The 19,298-nt window shown below is 42.9% G+C and overlaps 1 protein-coding gene across 4 annotated transcripts in view; it reads right to left on the minus strand.

Annotated features, from left to right (window-relative positions):
* Positions 1-19,298, minus strand: part of TTC28 (tetratricopeptide repeat domain 28) — a 561,828-nt gene that overhangs the window by 77,954 nt on the left and 464,576 nt on the right. For all 4 annotated transcript variants that reach the window (XM_083146807.1, XM_083146798.1, XM_083146816.1 and 1 more), the window contains one exon: positions 8,387-8,527. In XM_083146807.1, the coding sequence (XP_083002933.1) occupies positions 8,387-8,527 (141 nt within the window). The remainder of the gene's footprint in view (positions 1-8,386; positions 8,528-19,298) is intronic.

Below are 19,298 nucleotides of genomic sequence, written 5' to 3' on the forward strand. Positions count from 1 at the left end.
GTGGGGCTGTTGTAACATGTGCAGAAAGAGTTAGATTTGGGTGTTTTATTGTTTATGTGCAGGGTAAATACTGTCTGCTTTATTTTTACTTCAATATAGATATCAGTTTGAAATACAAATCCCACCCAAATCTAACTCTCTCTGCACATGTTACATCAGCCCCACCTGCAGTGCACATGGTTTTGTCCATTAGAGAGTGATTGTTCCTTTCCGTGTGAATCAGAATAACCCCAATAGTTAGGAATTGTTCAGGGAACTAGTTTTGGCCACAATTAAGCTTATCAGGAGGTGTATCTGTCAGGGGCAGATTAAAGCCCCATACACACTAGAAGATAAAGTGAAATATATTGTTAAAAATGGCTTTCTGAACTATATATATTTTACAATGTCGTCTAGTGTACACTCAATATAATTAACAATGCGCACTCCCACACTTCATTAATGTTGATTGATATCTACCCAACATGCAGGTCAATTTTGCAATATAGTCAAATGACTTGCATGTTTTGCGGCCCTGGGTGGCGTCAAAAATCGATATCGGTGGCCGATATTGTTCAGTGTGGATGCACAGTTTTGGTCGCCGCGACTGCAGCCAATATTGTAAACAATATAGGCCGCAGCTTTAGAGTCCAGGCCATCCTTAGCCATATTTTTGGCTGCACCCCCCACCATCAAGCCAAACCCCCATAAGTAGTGATGACAAACTAAACACCTGGCCTCATCAACCTAGAAGGAAATCCACCATTGGGTTCTGTTACAGGTACAAGCCTTCCAACATTTACATATGCACCATTCTGCCCCCTCCTATCTCAAGGTAATTTATCATTATCACTAGGTTGCTGGATTTTTACTGATCTTTCTTATGAGCTACTGTAGAAACGTGACATAATATTTTTACTGATCCATTTCATCTCTTAATCCTGCTACTGGAATATTCATTTTTACTGTCTTTTATCTGTTTCATATTTTTTCACAGCATCAGAATCGTAACTTTGCCTTTTCATTTTCATCCAACTCTTTGTGAGAGTCTTCGGCCAGTTTATGACAAATTTGACTTTTTAAATAGGAAGCGCAGGATATTAATGTGTAATTGCACAGTGTGTATTAAGTGAAGGTTTTCATAAGGAGAAGAGTAATAACAGTACTTTTCATTTCACTACAAATTAAGTGATGAAATAATTATGTGTGAAATATCTTGATGAAAATGTTCCCATAATGATAAAACTGCTGGAGATAGCAGCTCCGCGCGACACCTGGCTTCCCTCCAGCTAATCTAGTTGTTAGATTCATCAGGAAAATCTGGTCTACATGGACATAAACAGCAGATGTTTGCCAGATGACGTCCAGATATTGTAATTGAATAAACACGGATACTGATTTATCCCAAGAATTGCAAGCAAAATGTTTGCTCCTATATCTGCCCGGCAATGTAGAAGCATGGAAACAAAGATCCATGGGGACTATTCTGAAACCTCAGTGAACTGTGGCGCATCTGTGTTAAATAGGGAGTACTGTGTACATCCAAAAGCTAAAGACAGAACAGACTGTACTTAAATAAGCCGTTGAGGAATATGGACACAACCAACTTTGCAATCCTATGTACAAGGCCATTCATATATTATACTGTTCTCCTGCTGAACTGTATAATGGCTTTGTTACTCTTGTACAATTTAAAATCACAAAATGAAAGAGTGGGACAAATTCTGGACAAGAGAACACTAAAGTGTGTATGCACTGAGCGGCTTTCCCCCCTGCGATGACAATGATCAAAATCATCAAAATCGCCCAGTGTGTGGACCTTAGGGGAATAAGCATTCTTATTTTACAGCATTTTATCCAGGCACATGTGTGTGTGTGTGTACATGTGTGCGTGTGAGTGTGTATGCATGTACAAATGAAGCCATGCACATCTATCCTAGCTATGGCGGTTGGTCTGACAGAGGAGGCGTGTCGCAGCGTGCCAAAGTATTGTGTAAACTGGAGAGTGTGGGGTATGGCTTTGCCGAGGAGAATGTCCCTTTTGAAAATCACAAATGCACATGTGTGAGGTCTCTAATGAAATTCGGTCCCTGGGGCTGACTGAGCATCTGCGTACCATAATTACTGTACAACATGTTGGCGTGCTGAGACTACCGGCAACAAGGGACCCCACCCTTATGGAGCTAAGCTCTGCATACTGTACGCAGGAAAAGTGGAAGCAAAGGCGGATGGTAAATGGGGATAGCATGACACAACATTTATCTGAAAGGTGACAACCTGGGTATTTCCGAGGTTTCAGGTGTATTGTTAAAAGGGGTCTTAAGCAAAAACGACAGATTTCACTGGGTCATATATCAGAAAGTGATATTATTTATAAGAGCTACAGTCATCTCTGGAAATGGAAACTTTAATTATGACCACATTGTATATATATATGAAAGTAGACTACTAAATCAATATACTTCAGTTTGATTGATATCTATCTTACGCCACCTGCAAACATACCAGTCACTTCAATACACTGTCAAAATATATCTGCCAACCATTGAAAGATCAATAAAAAGAACAATAAAAGGTCTCGGATAGAGAATTTCACATTTCTACATCTAAGTCAATAGAGACGAAGTAAAACATGCTATACTTAACAAATAAAAAGCTAAGACTAAATGTAACATACCAAATTGCAGGCAGCTTTATAAATATCTCTGACTCCAAATTAAGAACATGATTAAGGACAATGTTCCATCTCAGGTGCACATGCTGATTCCATCATATATTCTGATTTTCTTTTAAAACATTAAAACCTTATACAGACAGCTTAGCTGTAAACATACTGTAATGCCATGAGGTACTTTGTGTAACAAAGGAATCGTCAGTGTTCATTATGGTGCCAAGCATGGGAACCACACTATACAGAGAGTGACGTACACATTTATGGGCCAGCGCACTGCATGTCATCAGGTACTCCCCATGTACTGTATATATACAACCAAGGTACTCCCACAACTACAAAAAAAAAAAAAAAAAAAAACACAGACTGCCAGTTTGGCAAATTAAACATTTTGCAGACAGGTATTTACACACTCCCTATTAAAAGTAAATCCTATAAAACAGATTATCACCCAGCCATGAAAATTAATGGAGCAGTGTTCTCCCACGTAGACAGTAACTGGAACGGTCTGGTCAGTGCAATGCTAGCAAGAACCTCAAAACATTCATAAAACAGATGATACTAGAGATACCCACATTACACTATAAACAGCACAGAATTGAGATAGAAATTAATGAGCCTCACATATTAAGAGGAAGAATAGTTAATTAGCTAATTGGTTGCCAAGACAACACATTTCAAGCAAACGCCTGGTATCATTTTTGAACATGAGATGGAAATTTGGTCTTGATAACTTTTAAGATATAGTGCATCCTATTATGAAGATGAAGTAGCTCAGAGCTACCATCAGTGGTCTGCAGCCATAGTTATACATCTTGTTTTTGGTTCATTATGACATTTCGGATTTTAAAATGCAAATTCTTATGGCAAAAAAAAAAAAAAAAGAAAGGAAATAAAATATACCTTGTGGTAATTCATTAGTGGGAAAATGTCATTCTCATTAGAAAGTCAGTCTGAAAACTTGCAGTGCTAATTGATATTCTAAACAAGCCATCTTTGCTATTTGATGTCTTCAAGGTAAAGAACGTGTTTCTTCATTAACATAAATGTCTGCCTTCGGAAAATTGCATTCAGTTTTGTCCTTTTAGTTCTGAACCTTCCACACAATATGAGAATTTCAATGCAGAAATGTATCATAAAAGACCAAAATGCGCCATACTAATTCCTGTGTGATTTGCTCTCACCGGTTGCATGCTTCATGTGCTTTAAGCAGACAACGTTAAGGGTCGTGCAAGACCATTACTGGTCCTGGTGATGAATGAGGCCACTAGGTGCCTATAAAACTGGCTGCTTGGTGAGCAGCACAAAGGATAAGTCATAATCCTAATTCTCGTTTTATTAGGATTCAAATGTACGGTGCTCCAGAAATGAGAAAGACCCGGGAATTAACAGCCTTACATTTGTTGTGCGCTCGCTTGCTCAATCAGTGTCTCACATGCTTATCGCATACTGGGCTTATGGATACATAAAGATATCCATGAACAATGGAAAATAAGAGAGTAATAAGGATACTGCTTCTCCAGCTGAGGACAAATAGGGGGGCTCTCTGGGAAATCTGTGTCTGACATCACTTTTTTTTTTACATTTAATATATTTAATACAGATACCTCGTTCACCTAGCGTTTTTGCACCATATAGTGTGATGGTCCTGGTATAAACAATGGTCCTGATTCAGCTAGGATCACCTAGCTGCAGTCATTCGCTACTTAGCAAGCCCTGAAACGCCGCATGCCGCCCGGCCGAATATCCCCCCGCTGAATTGGCACGGTACCATGCGAGAGGATGTACGCGAACACATCACCTCACATGTGGCCGAAGGAGAGAGAAATCATTCCATGGTCGCTCCCTTCGGAAATAAAAGGCAGGCATCAGCCCACCCGCATTCCCTGAGGCACACCCAGCATTTTCATGACCCATGAAATATTGGGAATTCCCTTACTCCGGCCCCTGCCTGCCCCCTACCCGTAGAAACGCCTTGGCGACTGTGATAGTTGCCGAAGGCATTTGTACAGCGGCCCTGCACATGAGCAAATACGCACATGCGCAGAACGAACCATCGGTCCCCAGTGCAAATATGCTGGTGACCGATCAGTATTGAAACACCCTTAATGCGTGTACCTAGTGAGATCAGCACGAGATGGGGACCTGGCGGGGTGCTGGAAATGGTAAGTGCATACACGCTTACCGACGATTCCCGGGACGAGTGAGCAAGGGGGCATTCCACAGCATGGCTTTCATTAATGTTTCAAGAAGCATATCGCATCTTTTGTCTGCAAATGTGGACTTAAACTCGCCCGTAGGCGCTGAAATACCCCTTTAAACTACCCATCAGTCGCACCAGCAAAACTTGCACCAGCAGATTATCCACCCAGTGGTAGCCCAGTTCAAAATTCAAATAGTGGAGCCACCAGCTGCCAAGGATTCCTGGTCGGTGATGTGTGGTAGTGTTTAGGGCTTCACTTGGGTGGGGCTCCCCTATTTGAGTAGTGTGCTGCTGCTCCTCCTCTGGATCCGCCGCTGTATCTGTCCCTGTATTGCCTCCCATGTGAAGGATCCAGAATCTATAAATGTAAGATTAAACATCTCTGTACATCTGTTTAGCCCACTATTACCAGTAACCACCAAGAAAACGCCATACATTTCTGCTACCTTGCAGTGCACTTTGCACTCTGTGCAAACAAAACTGGTGCAACTTAGACACATGCACGGATGGAAAACATTGCGCCACTGTGTCTGATATCACTGCTGTGCCAGGCTCAGACCCTATTATTTAAGGAGCAACTAGACTTCCTTTTAATGTGAGAACAGAAACCCCTACCAACCTTCTACTGCTATGCAAATAATACGCAAAGAAAATCGTCACAGTGAAATAGTGGCTTTCGCAGAGTAGAAATCTTCATAATGGCTACTGCAGAAACGCGTTGTGTGGAGCTTACAGGGACTGCAAGGATATACATGACTTCTGTTCCCAGCTTCCTCAGCAAAACTTGGGACTGAAGTAAAACTTGTTGAAAGATTGAGTGCTATTTTTGGGGAAAAGCTGATGTATGCTGAATTCTGATTCACAGGTGATGGACTGGCCCTACTTATGTTAAAGGCAAAGTTTTTTCTTGAGAAATGTGAGTTACTGTAGACAGATGTCAATCTAAACATTATACAAACATTATTACATTATATGGGGGGGGGGGATATGTACTAAGCCTTGAAGGGTGATGAATTAGAGTGATAAATTGCCAGCCAATAAGATCCTAAAGGTGCCCATACACGTTACAATTATTGTAAACAATATTGCATCTCATCGCATCTCGGTTTTGCGATGAGATGAGATCTATTAGGAACTGATTGGTAGGGGGTTTATCTTCCACTGTATGTCTCTCCAATGCTTAGTACTGTAAATCTGATCCTATAACTCTCTTTGGAACTCAAGGGCAGTTGTATTAAGCCCAGTGAAGTGATAAAGTGGAAGGTGATAACACAGCAGCATTAAATCAGCTCCTAACTGCCATTTTTTCAAACTCAGTCTGTAACTTGACTGTAAGGGGCTGATTGACTGATACGTTATCACTGGCCACTATATCATTTTTCCAGGCTTAATACATAATACATAAATAGCAATAATTCCATCTACTGCTATTTCTAGCTACCATACTGAACCTACTATTTTGAACATTGTTTACAAGATGCTGGCACTCAAAGGGTTAAATGACATTGGAAAATCTAGGTGAAAATATAGCATAACCGGTACTTGTTTCCTAGAACGGCCACAATCGTGAGTGATCGTGGCTCTTAATTAAGGGACACGATCCTCACGATGTGGCCGATTTTTTACAATTTTTTCACTTTGATTGACAGAAATCGGGTCAATCGGTCGGTCGCGACCAATTAAAATCGGCCGCGATGCGACCGACCGATTGACCCGATTTTTCCATAGACTTCAATGTTAAAAAAACTTTTAACATTGAAATCGGGAGGATCGCGTCGGTCTTGTGCCATTATAATGGCACAAGATGAGATGGACTTGATTAAGTCCATCTCACATAGGGTAAAATGATAAAAAAGGTGAAATGGCCCAATATGACCCATTTCACATTTTTTATGTGCCCGCCATGACCCCACGATAGACGTCAACCCGAAGCGTGGCGAGCGCAGCGAGCCCGCGAGGGGCGGCGGTGCGCGTCCTCCGACCTTTTCATTCCCCTACTATCCACTAGGGCGTGGAGTGAGAATAGAATAGTGTGGCGAGCGCAGCGAGCCACCGAGCCCGAAGCGTGGCGAGCGCAGCGAGCCCCGCGAGGGGACGCGTATACCTGTGAAGTTAGACGCGTCCCCTCGCGGGGCTCGCTGCGCTCGCCACGCTTCGGGCTCGGTGGCTCGCTGCGCTCGCCACACTATTCTATTCTCACTCCACGCCCTAGTGGATAGTAGGGGAATGAAAAGGTCGGAGGACGCGCACCGCCGCCCCTCGCGGGCTCGCTGCGCTCGCCACGCTTCGGGTTGACGTCTATCGTGGGGTCTAGCCCACTTAGTAACATTTGGGGGGGCAATTGAAACAAATCTGGGGAAAAAAAAAAAAATCGGGTGAAAAATCGGTCGGTCGGATCGGTCGCATCGTATGCGACCAAATCGCATGCGATGCGATCGATCCGATTTTTTATCTTACGACCACAACGATCTAAATCGTTGTGGCCGTGCTAGGAAACAAGTACCGCATAACCCACTGCGTATCACATATCACCCACCCATAGCAACAGGCATGGATCATTGGACAGACATTAGGTCTAAAAGCATTAGGTCGACCACTGAAGGTCCACATGCATGAACGTCAACATGACTGAAGGTCAACATGGGTTAGGTTGAAATATTGACCTGTTTTTTTTTTCCACTTTTTTTGTCCCGGATGTCGACCACTAAAAAAAGTGCACCGCGTACCATCGTTGCGCTCACCATGCTTTGGGCACGGTGCCTCATTTATTCTCCAACCACACCCTAGTGATGGTAGGGCATGAAATACCGCTTGTCGGCACATGTTGGCTCAAAAAAAATAATTGAAAAACCCCATGTCAACCTTTTGACTGTCGACCTTCCCCAATGCCAATATAATGCTTATGTTGACCTAATGCCCGTCGACCTTCATGCATGTCGACCTTCATGCATGTTGACCTTCAGTGGTCGACCTAATGCTTGTCGACCTAGTGACCGTATCCCTTAGCAACTACTGCCACCTCCAACAATATGTCGGACAAAGGAGCAAAAAATGTACTAACATATGATGTGACCTGGTAGAAAAATGCCCCCTTCCAATGAGCCCATAGTTGTTGGTATTAACTTACAGTATTGTTAAGCTTCCAAAATAGTATAAACCCTGATCCTGTAGGTTCCCAAGTAGCCAGGAAAGTACAGTCCTTACCCACAGCAAAAGTGATATATGACAGTACAGAACAGATTGCGTCTCTATGGATAATTAGATCTGCTGAAAGAAGCCAATTATGTTCCACAGTGAGTTATGTAGGGCTCTCATAATAGTTGAGATAAAGAACAATTTCATAATAATAACATTTGCATTTTATAGAGTACCGTTCCTCTGCAGCGGCAGAAATGTCTCCACTAATTGACTGGCATTAAAAGTTGTATCAGGGGGATAGAACGGACAAAGCTAACAAAGATCCGACACTGAATTACAGTGCACTAAAATGGCATTAGACCATATACTAATAACTTGTTTGCAGCGCCCCCTACCTGTTGAAAGTGTTATTTCTGCTAACCATCCTGAGGAATCCTGTTGGGTCTGTTACAGAGTTGATTTTATTGTTAAGGTCATCATACTGCTGGTCCATATAATCTCCGGCTTCACTTTCAGTTTCGCTGCTTGCACAAGTCCTGGAGATAAAGAAAACCACATAACATTTTAGAACATGCCTGACAGAATGTGTACTTGTTTTTTTTTCCCTTTATGATATCACTGAAACAATAATGTCAGAAAGATGTTAAAAATTAACTTATTATCCACCAAACAGGTTACAACTGACCAGGACAGCAAAATATGCTGGTAATGAAAAATCATACAATAAATAAAGCAAAAGAAGTGCTAAAGATTTTAAATTTATCTCATAAACTAAAAGCATCATCTGAGAATATATGGCAACATACTGTAGATCATTGGCCTGTTGGACTAATAGATATTGCAATCTGAAGTTGCACGGCATAAATCAAAATGGTGGTCACTGTTCATCTGTTGCGGGCTTCAGATGGAACTCACAATTTATTGTTACGCAAGTGAGATTGTATGAAAACTAAAATATGGTAAAGTCTACTATATACTGTACAATGCTGCCAAGAGGTCTGAAGGCCTGGGTAAAATTTTGGGGTGTGGCCTAATAGCAGGAGGTGTGGCCAAACCCCCTTGGGGGGGAAAATGTGAGGTGATGAGTTTTTGTAGAGCCGAGCATGGGCATATATTAAGCCCCTCAGCCAGGAGCATTTCAAGGGGAGAAGAGCCCAGTCAGTGTGATTGTCCCCCCCCCCCCCCCCCCAGCCACACACACATACGCCAGCACAACAAGAGACAGAGGTTCAGCAGCAACGAGGCAACTATAAAAGAAATAGAAACGTTCAACATTTGCAACAGCTGCTGTGGTGTTTTGCCTCAGATTGTTTACACTTACAGGAAGTGGAGGAACAATTACATAAAAAGAATGAAAATGTTTATGGCTGCAGCTGTTTGTGACATTAGCATTATGTGAGCCGCCATTGCGTCATGTAAACAAAATGGCCGATACAATGGTAGGAAAGGCTTTTGTGTGCTACAATAAACAAATCCAAATTCTGTTACTGTTGTACAAAACTTTCACCCCAGCTGTGATTTATTTTCTTCTTCCTCCACTTCCTGTAAACGTAACCACTCTGAAGCAATGCCTCGTAGCAGCTGTTGCAAGTGATGACGAGAACATGCTCCTGTGTGTTTGGAACTGATTGGATTATAGTATCTGTTGTGTGATCAAACGCTAACATGACAGAAAGTGCTTCAGACATATGTAGTGGACAGGTTTCACCAGCAAGTCTCCTTGTAATTCATTTAACTGCTAAACCTGTTTCTGTGGGCAAACCTCCCATTATTATTGTCACTATTACAGTACAAGAGAAATACTGTGGTATCAATAAGAAGCGGCCATTGGCTGGTTGGCGGGACTAACCCCCGGCATGTTGGAGGAACCACGAACGTAAACAAACATTTGGACTGCTCTCACAGGGGTACTGCCAGCCGTAGAAGACAGCTTTTGATCCGTGAGGCGTCTGGTGAGTACTTGGGATTCTACATGGAGAAGGGGACAGGCCATCGGTGGACCCATTGGTAATGTATGTGTGAATGCATGTAGTATGTAATAAAGTTATACTGGTTGTGTGTGTGTGTTTGTCACTATTTTTACTGTTGTGGAACTACAAGTCCCAGTGGGCCCTTTAATGCCCCATATGCTAGGACTTGTGGTTCTCCAAGTCCCTGCATGCGGTGTAAGCATGCTGGGACTTGTAGTTCTACAACAATACACAATAGTTTGATCTATTTTTCACCATTTATCAGCCCGATGCCCACCGCCCAAGGGGCATCAGGGACAGCCCCGGGCTTTAGCCTGGGCAGGCAAATTCTAGAGGGGGGGCCATTTCATTGGGGGGTCTTCACTTCCCCAGGAACACTGCCCAGGCTGAACGGTCAGGGGGTAAATGCTTTGTGGAATTACCCTGCTGGCTGTTTGAACCCGGTGATGGTTCTTGACGTATGGGGGGACCCCTACTCGTTTTGTCCCCTGTATTTTGGGAACCAGGACCGGCCCTTGAGCCTGGTGCAAGTTTTAGAAATTCTGGGAATCCCCTATGATTTTTCCTTCCAGAATTTCTAAAACCAGGACCAGTTCTTTGAGTCCAGGGCTGGTTATGCTCAACAGGGATGACACACCACAATTAATTTTACATTTTTTTTGTGTGTGTGGGGGGGGGGGGGGGGGGATTGTTTACAAAAATCGCACATTTTCATGACTAAAACTCGCACGATATCGGATTTTTTTCTCGTGGGGCATGGAATCAGACTAATGCTACTGGCTCCTGACGCATTTCATACAACACAATTGTGTTATTATTGCACATGTTATCTCTGTGAATTTCATACTTCTTACTCCTGATGTTTCTCAGCGATATCATAAATGCTTTAAAATGTATGAAATATACTAAATTATGCATGCAAAAAAAATATCCTACATGCGGCTGCATTAGAAATGTTATTGGTGGGGCACTGAGCAGTGAATTGTAACCATTTATGTAACAGGCTATGAAGGGCTGGAAAGGAATTCATTGGATTGATCCAGTTCAAACATAAAATTATAGTATTATTAATAAATAGTAACAAAGAAAGCATTATAATTATTTTTACATCGAAAAAAATAGCAAAAAAATATATATGTAACATACACTGTATTATGGTGAAGTGCAGACTCATACTGTACATGGTCACTGGTTTTGCACACAAACAACATAATTGCATTTAAGTTACAGGTCCCTGAATCTCATTGTAGTGGAGCCCAATGATGTGAATAGTTCAATCAGTATTGATTCAGGATTACACATCTGTCCTGGTTGTGACAACAAAAATACAACAGTCATACCCCTTTTACACCAAAACAATTTCTCAGGTTACCGCAAGGTAAACCCAGGTTGGGCTTCAGTGTAAATGGCCCCCTTAAAAATAACCAAAGACCCAGAAATCCAACTAGGTATATGCTGGTTGAATATGGGTAAGATCTGTGTTCAGGGCCAGTGCAAAGGTAACCTGGGTCATCAGACCTGGGAACCGTTTACATCAATAGGAGAGCCCATACCTCTTGACTACAGCTTCCTGTGGTCTGTCCAGAGGTTGGGCATACCTCCCAACAGTCCCGGTTTTTGGAGATGGTCTCGCCCCCACCGCCCGGGGCCGGCAGTGTCCCGCGGCGTTGGGGGGGGGCAGTTGGGAGTCCCCCCAGCATGAAGGAATAGACACTGGGCGCATGCACACAGCGTCTATTCAGCAATGCAGAGACGAAAAATGGGGACTGGCGGGGGACATAATTTGCATACGTTCCGCCCTAGGGTCCCGCTTCAGGCACTGAAGAAGTTGGGAGGTATGGGTTGGGAAAGGTGGCATGCAGCCTCATTTACTGTACTATGAAGACACAGCAGCCAGGCCAAATGTTTTGCCTTCTCTGTCTCCTCCTAGGTGGCACCAACAGAAGTGATGGGGCAGATGGAGGCTGGGGGCAGCCCAGCAGCTTTCCCAATAGCATGACATGCTCCGCAGGGGGCCCGACCGGCAGATTCCCTGGCACTTGGAGATTGGAAACATGCTCCAAATACCTGGTCAGATCCAGGATTTTGGTGTAAAAGCAGTATTACAATACTTTCATTTTCCAGATTTCAGGCGTTTGGATCAAAACCTTAGATATGTTCAATCAAATATCTGGTTTACAGCTTTAGAAACATAAAAAACCAAGCAAGGTTTTGTCACATTGTTCAAAACCAATTATGCTTGACTGGCAAAGGGTTAAAGACATTTATGGAACAAGTCGTATATGTCACTGAGCTGTTCACTAAACAAAGGGTAAAAAGTGAATTCCTTTACTGGCTTCAGTGGCTTAACTATGAATTGGGCGCCCCCCCGCCGTTAATGGGGGGCGCCCCCCGCCGCACCCCCCGCCCGCAGCCTTACCTGTCTTGCTGGTCCCGTCCCGGCTCCCTTGCTGGCTTCATTCTTCTGCTAGTGAGACGGACCAAGACAAAATGTCCGCCCCCATACAGCAGACAGTTTCAGAGAACTGTCTGCTATATGGGGCGGACATTTTATTGTGGTCCGTCTCACTAGCAGAAGAATGAAGCCAGCAAGGGAGCCGGGACGGTACCAGTAAAGTCAGGTAAGGCTGCGGGCGGCGGATTGGCGGGCGGCAGATGGGCGGACGGGAGGGGGCTAACTATAGCACCACAGCCCCCCGGTGCCCACACATGCACAGCGCCCCCCGCGGCCGCGGGGGCTGCGGTGCTATAGTTACGCCTCTGACTGGCTTTTATACTGGCTTGACACTGGCTGTTACCAGGGCCGCCAAGAGGTATGCTGGTCCCCTGTAAAATTTTGGGGGCATGGCCTAATCACGGGAGGTGTGACCACCTCCCGCGATTAGGCCACACCCCCTAAATGTTTTCTAAAGTCGAGGGGGGGGGGGGGTTATTGTCCCCCCTTCCATCAGCAGCAGCACAAACCTACAGCATGTGTTGTGCTGACAGCAGACTCAGCATGAGCTCTCACACTGTCAGTAAGACACTCATACTGAGCCTGCTGTCAGCACAGCACATACTGCAGAGGTGTGTGCTGCTGCTGCCTGGGAGGGACAGAGGGGGAAGGGGGTCGGACCAGGGCCCCCGCCAGGCCCCTCCAGCAAGCCCGGGCCCAGGTAATTAGTACCCCCACCCCCACCCCCAGGGGTAGATTCAATTAGCTACAGGCTTTACCAGGAATATTTTCTTCAATTTATCTTCTTTTCTAGAGGACCCAGAAATGTACAGTCCATTCTATGGCAATAACTGTGTGCAGAAAAAGCTGTAAGGGGCAACTTTCTATAGTAGTAGTTCCAACAGTTCCTTTCAGTGCCAACGTTGCTGTGAGCGATCCTCAAAATATCCGCTTAAAGTGCCAGCATCGCTCTCAGCGACAAAAACGAATACAGTCAAGTCACGTAACTAAAATTCTAGTACAATATTGCACCCAGAAAAAGAACAGTCGCTGTGAGCGGCGCTGGCATTTTGAATTGATCTCTCACAGCAACGTTGGTACTCAAAGGGTTGATAAAATGGCTTGCTTGGCAATTTTCACACCAATTTTGACAAATTCCCTTTGCACTCAAAGGGTTCAAATGAATTTGTAAAACACTAAATCATATCCACGTCACACAATGGTCTTGATACTGAGTTCTACACAAGTCGGCCTTACAGTATCTGCTCAAGTGTTGCAGGCATGGAAATAAATACATACAGTATATACACCCATACGAGTATACATGGTTGCTTTGTGCTCGCCTTTATTCATGGTTTGCCAGCCTATACTTGGTGTAAATGATGGCTGTATATGTATCTATGTAAACTAGTCCTTGCTGCCATATAAGACTACAATTTATAGTATTACTTGCAAAAAGGCAGGCTGGCTTGACCAAAGGGTATATGGGTCCCATTTCTTGTGCATTCGTGACAACTCAGTAGTTTGCTTAATGGACCCAAACCCGGAATCAGATTTCAGTATTCTTAACAAACCACTGATTTGTAGAAGAGGTGAAACAATTTCAGCAATAGTAAATTGTGTAGTCAGCACGTAGAAGTCACTGATCTTCAGCCGCTAAAAAGTCAAAGATATAAATGAACTAGATACAGATGTACTCTGGGTTGTAAATGAAGGTTTATGTTGAAGGCAAGAAAATATTTAGGGCTGTATCACTCATGCTGTCAGGTTAGTATTTATAATGTGTCCGGTACAATTTTCTTTCTTTTTATTTGTCCCAGTGGACATCCCAGAAAGTACTTAGGCTCCGAGATGGAGAATCTAACAATCAGACTATTAGATGGGCTGGGAAAGCTGAAATGCAAGGTTCATTTCCAAAATAAAACCATCTAATGTATTTTTTTTTTGTTCTATAAATAATCATAATAAAAGATGAAATTTGTATGAAATGTTTTATAGTCCTATCTATCATTGAATATCTGCAGTATATCCCCCATACCCCCATTTTCGGCGGATACTCACAAACATTAAGGATCCCCCAAATGTCCTGCATGAAGGAGAGAGAGCATAAGTTATCTCCATATGCAGTAGTCCCCCAGTCCAGACATCGCTGCACTGCTGCCCGAAGAAGGGCTTCTTCTTTAAATGGGATGTGACTGAGCAGGGATGATGCTTCCATTAGCCACGCCCACATTTTCAGACACTGTGGGGCCATGCCCCCAGCCCCTCTGTCTTGTGAATAGACACTGTGTGCATGTGCACAATGTCAATTTACCGCGAATGACAGGGGGACTCCAAATTGATCCCAACCACTGGATACTGATGCCTGCATGTGGGACAGGGGGACAGTCACAAAAAGATCAGCCCCCACAGGTTTCTATGAGGGCTGCGGATCTGTCAGGGTTATCAAGCTCCACAGTTTGGCTCCATTCATCTACATATGGCATTAGCCACTGTAGCCTATGGAATAAATTTAGCAAAACTTACTAGTATAGGGTCCATGTAGACCCCTCCCGGAAATGGCTGCTGCACATGCCTGGTCAGTACATTGAGTATGTGTAGAACACCCAAAGGAGAAGTTAAATAATCACGTGTGTATTCATTTTACTTCTTAAACGCTGCAGGGATGGTCTTTGAAGAGTAGAATTTAATGCAAATCAAACATGATAATAAGTATATATGTCTCTTAAGCCCCGTACACACGGGGCGACTGCAGCCTCGTGCTGAGCGAGGAGATTAACCCTTTGAGTGACAACATTGCTGTGAGCGATCCTCAAAATATCCGCTAAAAGGGCCAGCATCGCTCACTGCGACTGTTCTTTTAGTATAAATAAATACAAATACAGCCAAGTCAATTAACTGAAGTTTAGTTAAATATTTCACCCCAAAAAAAAGAACAGTCGCTGTGAGCGATGCTGGCATTTTAAATGGATATTTTGAGGATCTCCAACAGCAACGTTGGCACTCAAAGGGTTAAGCACAAATCGCTCAGCACATAACGCTGGCACACAGTGCAATGCACCTGTGATGTATGCCGAGTGACCTGTGCGGGCCAGTGTTCTCTGGTGAGAACACTGGCTATCTGACTAGATTTTGACTGCATGCAGTCAAGATCTAGTCAGCCAATAGCGAGGCGCGGGACCGTGCATCACCGTCACTATGGTCTGTACACACAGGGCGATGTGTGCTTAATTTCTAAACGACCTGGACAGATCGCGTAAAAATATCTGTGAAATTGCTCCGTGTGTACGGGCCTTTACACTTTTTGCAAATATATTTACATTTACACTGGTCTATTAACCCCAATTGTAATAACTTTTGTTGTTCTTTATGTGTCTGAATAGAGTAAAACATGAGACCTGTTTTTCCATTCAGTCCACTGAAGGGAACCCTGCCAAACAAATGAAAAATGCATAGAAGGGCAAAATGTGCTCAATGCTTTATGGTGATATAGCAGCAAAATATTTACCCCAAAATGTAACGTTTTCTAAAAAAAAAAAAAAATTCAAATAAACTGAAAATACACCCGGCTTATCCTTTTTTTTTTCACTGCTTTTTTTTTATTTACCTATAAAACGACTATAAGTGGCTGGAAAAGCATTTTGGGCGTTCAGCTGTAAAACAGCAGTTGTTTGCAGTGCATCGTGGAATACCACTTACACAGCTCTCGGTAACCATGTCCATGAACCAGAGCTAGGAAACTGAATTCTCAGTGTAAGACAGCTCGAAATATAAATCAAAAGGTCAAATGAATCTTGCAAAGTTCTGTAAAACGGAGTTTCCACCTGATTACCTATAAAAATGAACACTGTTCCTGTAGCCTACAAAATACATCAAGCCTGAAATAAATCTTGTTAGTAATTGTCACCACTTCCCAAATAGACTGAAATAGAAAAATGTAATGTGACCTATTACTAGCCTTCGACTCCGGCTCAACCGAATGGATGGCTTTGTTCTTGAAAATCCATGAAAAGCACATTTTTTTGATAGTCTTGATTTTCCCCTGTTTAAATTCCCTTTGCAGCCATATACGGTTTGCCGTCTGCCATAGCGATGGCAGAACATTAAAATTTAAAGCAGAGTCTGGGAGGAGATGTAGATGAAACCATGTCATCTGGTAAACTGTACTGCTAAAAGCAGGCAGACAAACAATTTGATTACAGGTCAGTTGCTACAACAGAAATCGAAAACGAATGGCAATGTTTAATTAATTTTCAGCCGCCACAATACAAAGAAGGGGTCATCAGAGCATTCCCAGCCACAGCTGAGCATGAAGATTAACTGCATAAAAATGACACATCATTAAAATATAATTTATCTCTGCCTAAAGATAAGAAATAAGAGTTTATTAAGTGCACACAACCAACATATGTTAGCCATCAAAATTTATTATAAGTACTCAGCGGTGTAAGAAATGATGAGTTGATTGTTTTAAGTCATGTCCACTTTTCCACGTTTCAATGGTCAATAATTAATTAAAATTACAATTACAATCATTATTTGTGTATAGGGAGGCAGACGTATAAATAAGTAGTCAGTGCATTGTCTTACAAAGAAATGAAACGCTGTATCCTTAAAATAACCCCCCCCCCCATAAATAAGGGAAGTGTTTTGCATATATTCACTTACAAGGATTATGACAACTTGAGGTCTACAATTAATGTAATCATTTCCTCTTGTTTCTGAAATAAGCATGCAAGCCAATGCTGGTTTTATGAATGGAGGAAATGTAAATTCTTTGCCAGCATCAATCACACAGCTGCATATCACAGAAAATACCATTGTTATGTGGTCTCAGTGTGACTTAGGGAAGGGAGACTGACAACCAGCATAATAAACATCTGCAGTATTTCCAGAGCAGCTCTTAATGTGCCCAAGAGCGAGGTTCAGTTTTGGACTGGTGAACCAGAAAAGCTTATGTTTATATAGAGAAGTGCACAGGAGAATGGCGCGGCAGATAAGAGGCTTAAGCCTCTCAAATTCATGATTTTCTTAATTGCTATATAAATATTCACATATTTCTAAGGCAAGTAGAAGAATCTTCTTATCCGCAGACATACAGGAACAAATATTTAGCATATCATATCGACATGATAAAATATGTAAATATAAACAAGAAGATATGAAAGCATTAATATTGTTTTACCATGCTGCAAGTACGTTTCTAGAAATCGTTAGAAACTGTTATTTCCATACTGTTGAGGCCATAGCAGAATTAGTATACTGTTACTTGTCACCACCATGTATATAACTGTTGAAGACAAGGCTACCATCAGCTGAAACCCTTCTCATAAATTGGTCCATGCAATAAATGGCTTTATTGTTGACCAAACTCTCATCTACTTCCATTGATAAATATGCCCCATAATGTTGTATTGAAATATGTTATTTAAAAGAAAATGATATGTTATAACCAGTGGAGGCTATTACCCTTTACAAGGGTGCCACTGCCTCCGCCACGCTCCGAGTCCCCACACATTCAGGTCCAGTCCTGGCCGCCGGTCCCCTGCACAGGGCCAGTGCATGCGCAGTAAATTCACACATACTGCACATGTGCTGGCCCAAGCCTCCATGGTGCTGCCTTTGCAGCAGCCCCCGGAGGCTTAATCGGATTTCCGGGTCCGGCGCATGCGCGGTATGGTCCGTGGTACTGCGCATGCGCAGAACCCATTTTGTGGGCGGCTGCGCATTTGCGCACATAGAGGAACCCCAATGGGACTGCCTTAAGTGACTGGCAGGTCGGACCTCCAATAGGAAGTCACTGCCAGTCACATTGAAGCCAGAGCAGTCTCACAGACTGCATCTGGCTTCACTTTAGGCAGAGACAGTGGCAGATTTTACCTGGGGGGCTGCAGCCCTGCAGCCCATAGGTAGAAACCGCCACTGGTTATAACCATAGTTACCTACCCTCCTGCCTTCTGCAGGAAATTCCCTGAAATAACAGCAATCTCCATCTCTTCCTCATTAGTCTAGCAATCTCCCTCATGTCACCTAGCCCACATTACACGGTTACATTTTTGGGGTAAAAAAGGAATGAGAGATGGATACATTTACATTGAATCATCAGCACCATTTTCCAGCACTTAACCAAGTATAGTAGCTCTTACTAACTGCTTTGGGGCTCATCTACATTAGGATATAAGTTATTTTAAAATATTCCCCTTGGATGTAGCAGTACACACCCACGCTTCTAGGTGCCACGTTCACAATCTCTTTTCACAATCTCTCCATATATGGGACTAGACACACCCTTTGGGTGGAGCATATCACGCCCCCCTCCATGGGGCGCTGTACAAAATTCTACTACCAACTATAATCTCCCTGAAAGTAGGAAAGTAAAGTATGCCAAATAATGAATTTACGCCAACAAACATTACAAGAAAGCAATGTATACTGAGCTGTGAGCTATATACTGTACTTGCTCAGTATCACTTTCAAGCAAAGGAAGCAGGACTTATTATTGGAACATTGATTGTGGTGCAGTGTTACCGGCCTAGGATTACTCTGCACCTTCTGCTATCTTCTGTGTTCATAAACAACTGTGAAATGTTGATAGTGACACAGAATCAATGTCTCTCGATGTTATCATTTTAAGAAGTGATGTTAATGCAGCAAAACATGATATTATCATGTGGAAATGACTATATACAGGAAGTTATGCAGCTATCAGATTAAGTACAGATGTTACAAAAAGGAAATGGTGATGTTAGTGTATAATAATAATACAATCAAGGTTAGTAAGAGAGCCAATATTAATGTATCTGAATAATAGATGGCTGATGAGGCTCAGGCAATAAAGAAACACTCCACACTGATGTCTTATATTTCTCGGCTTGTTCTGAGTAATACGCACGGCTGGGGTGA

This window comes from Crinia signifera, chromosome 1, assembly GCF_055691185.1.
Source record: "Crinia signifera chromosome 1, ASM5569118v1, whole genome shotgun sequence".
Lineage (NCBI taxonomy): Eukaryota > Metazoa > Chordata > Amphibia > Anura > Myobatrachidae > Crinia > Crinia signifera.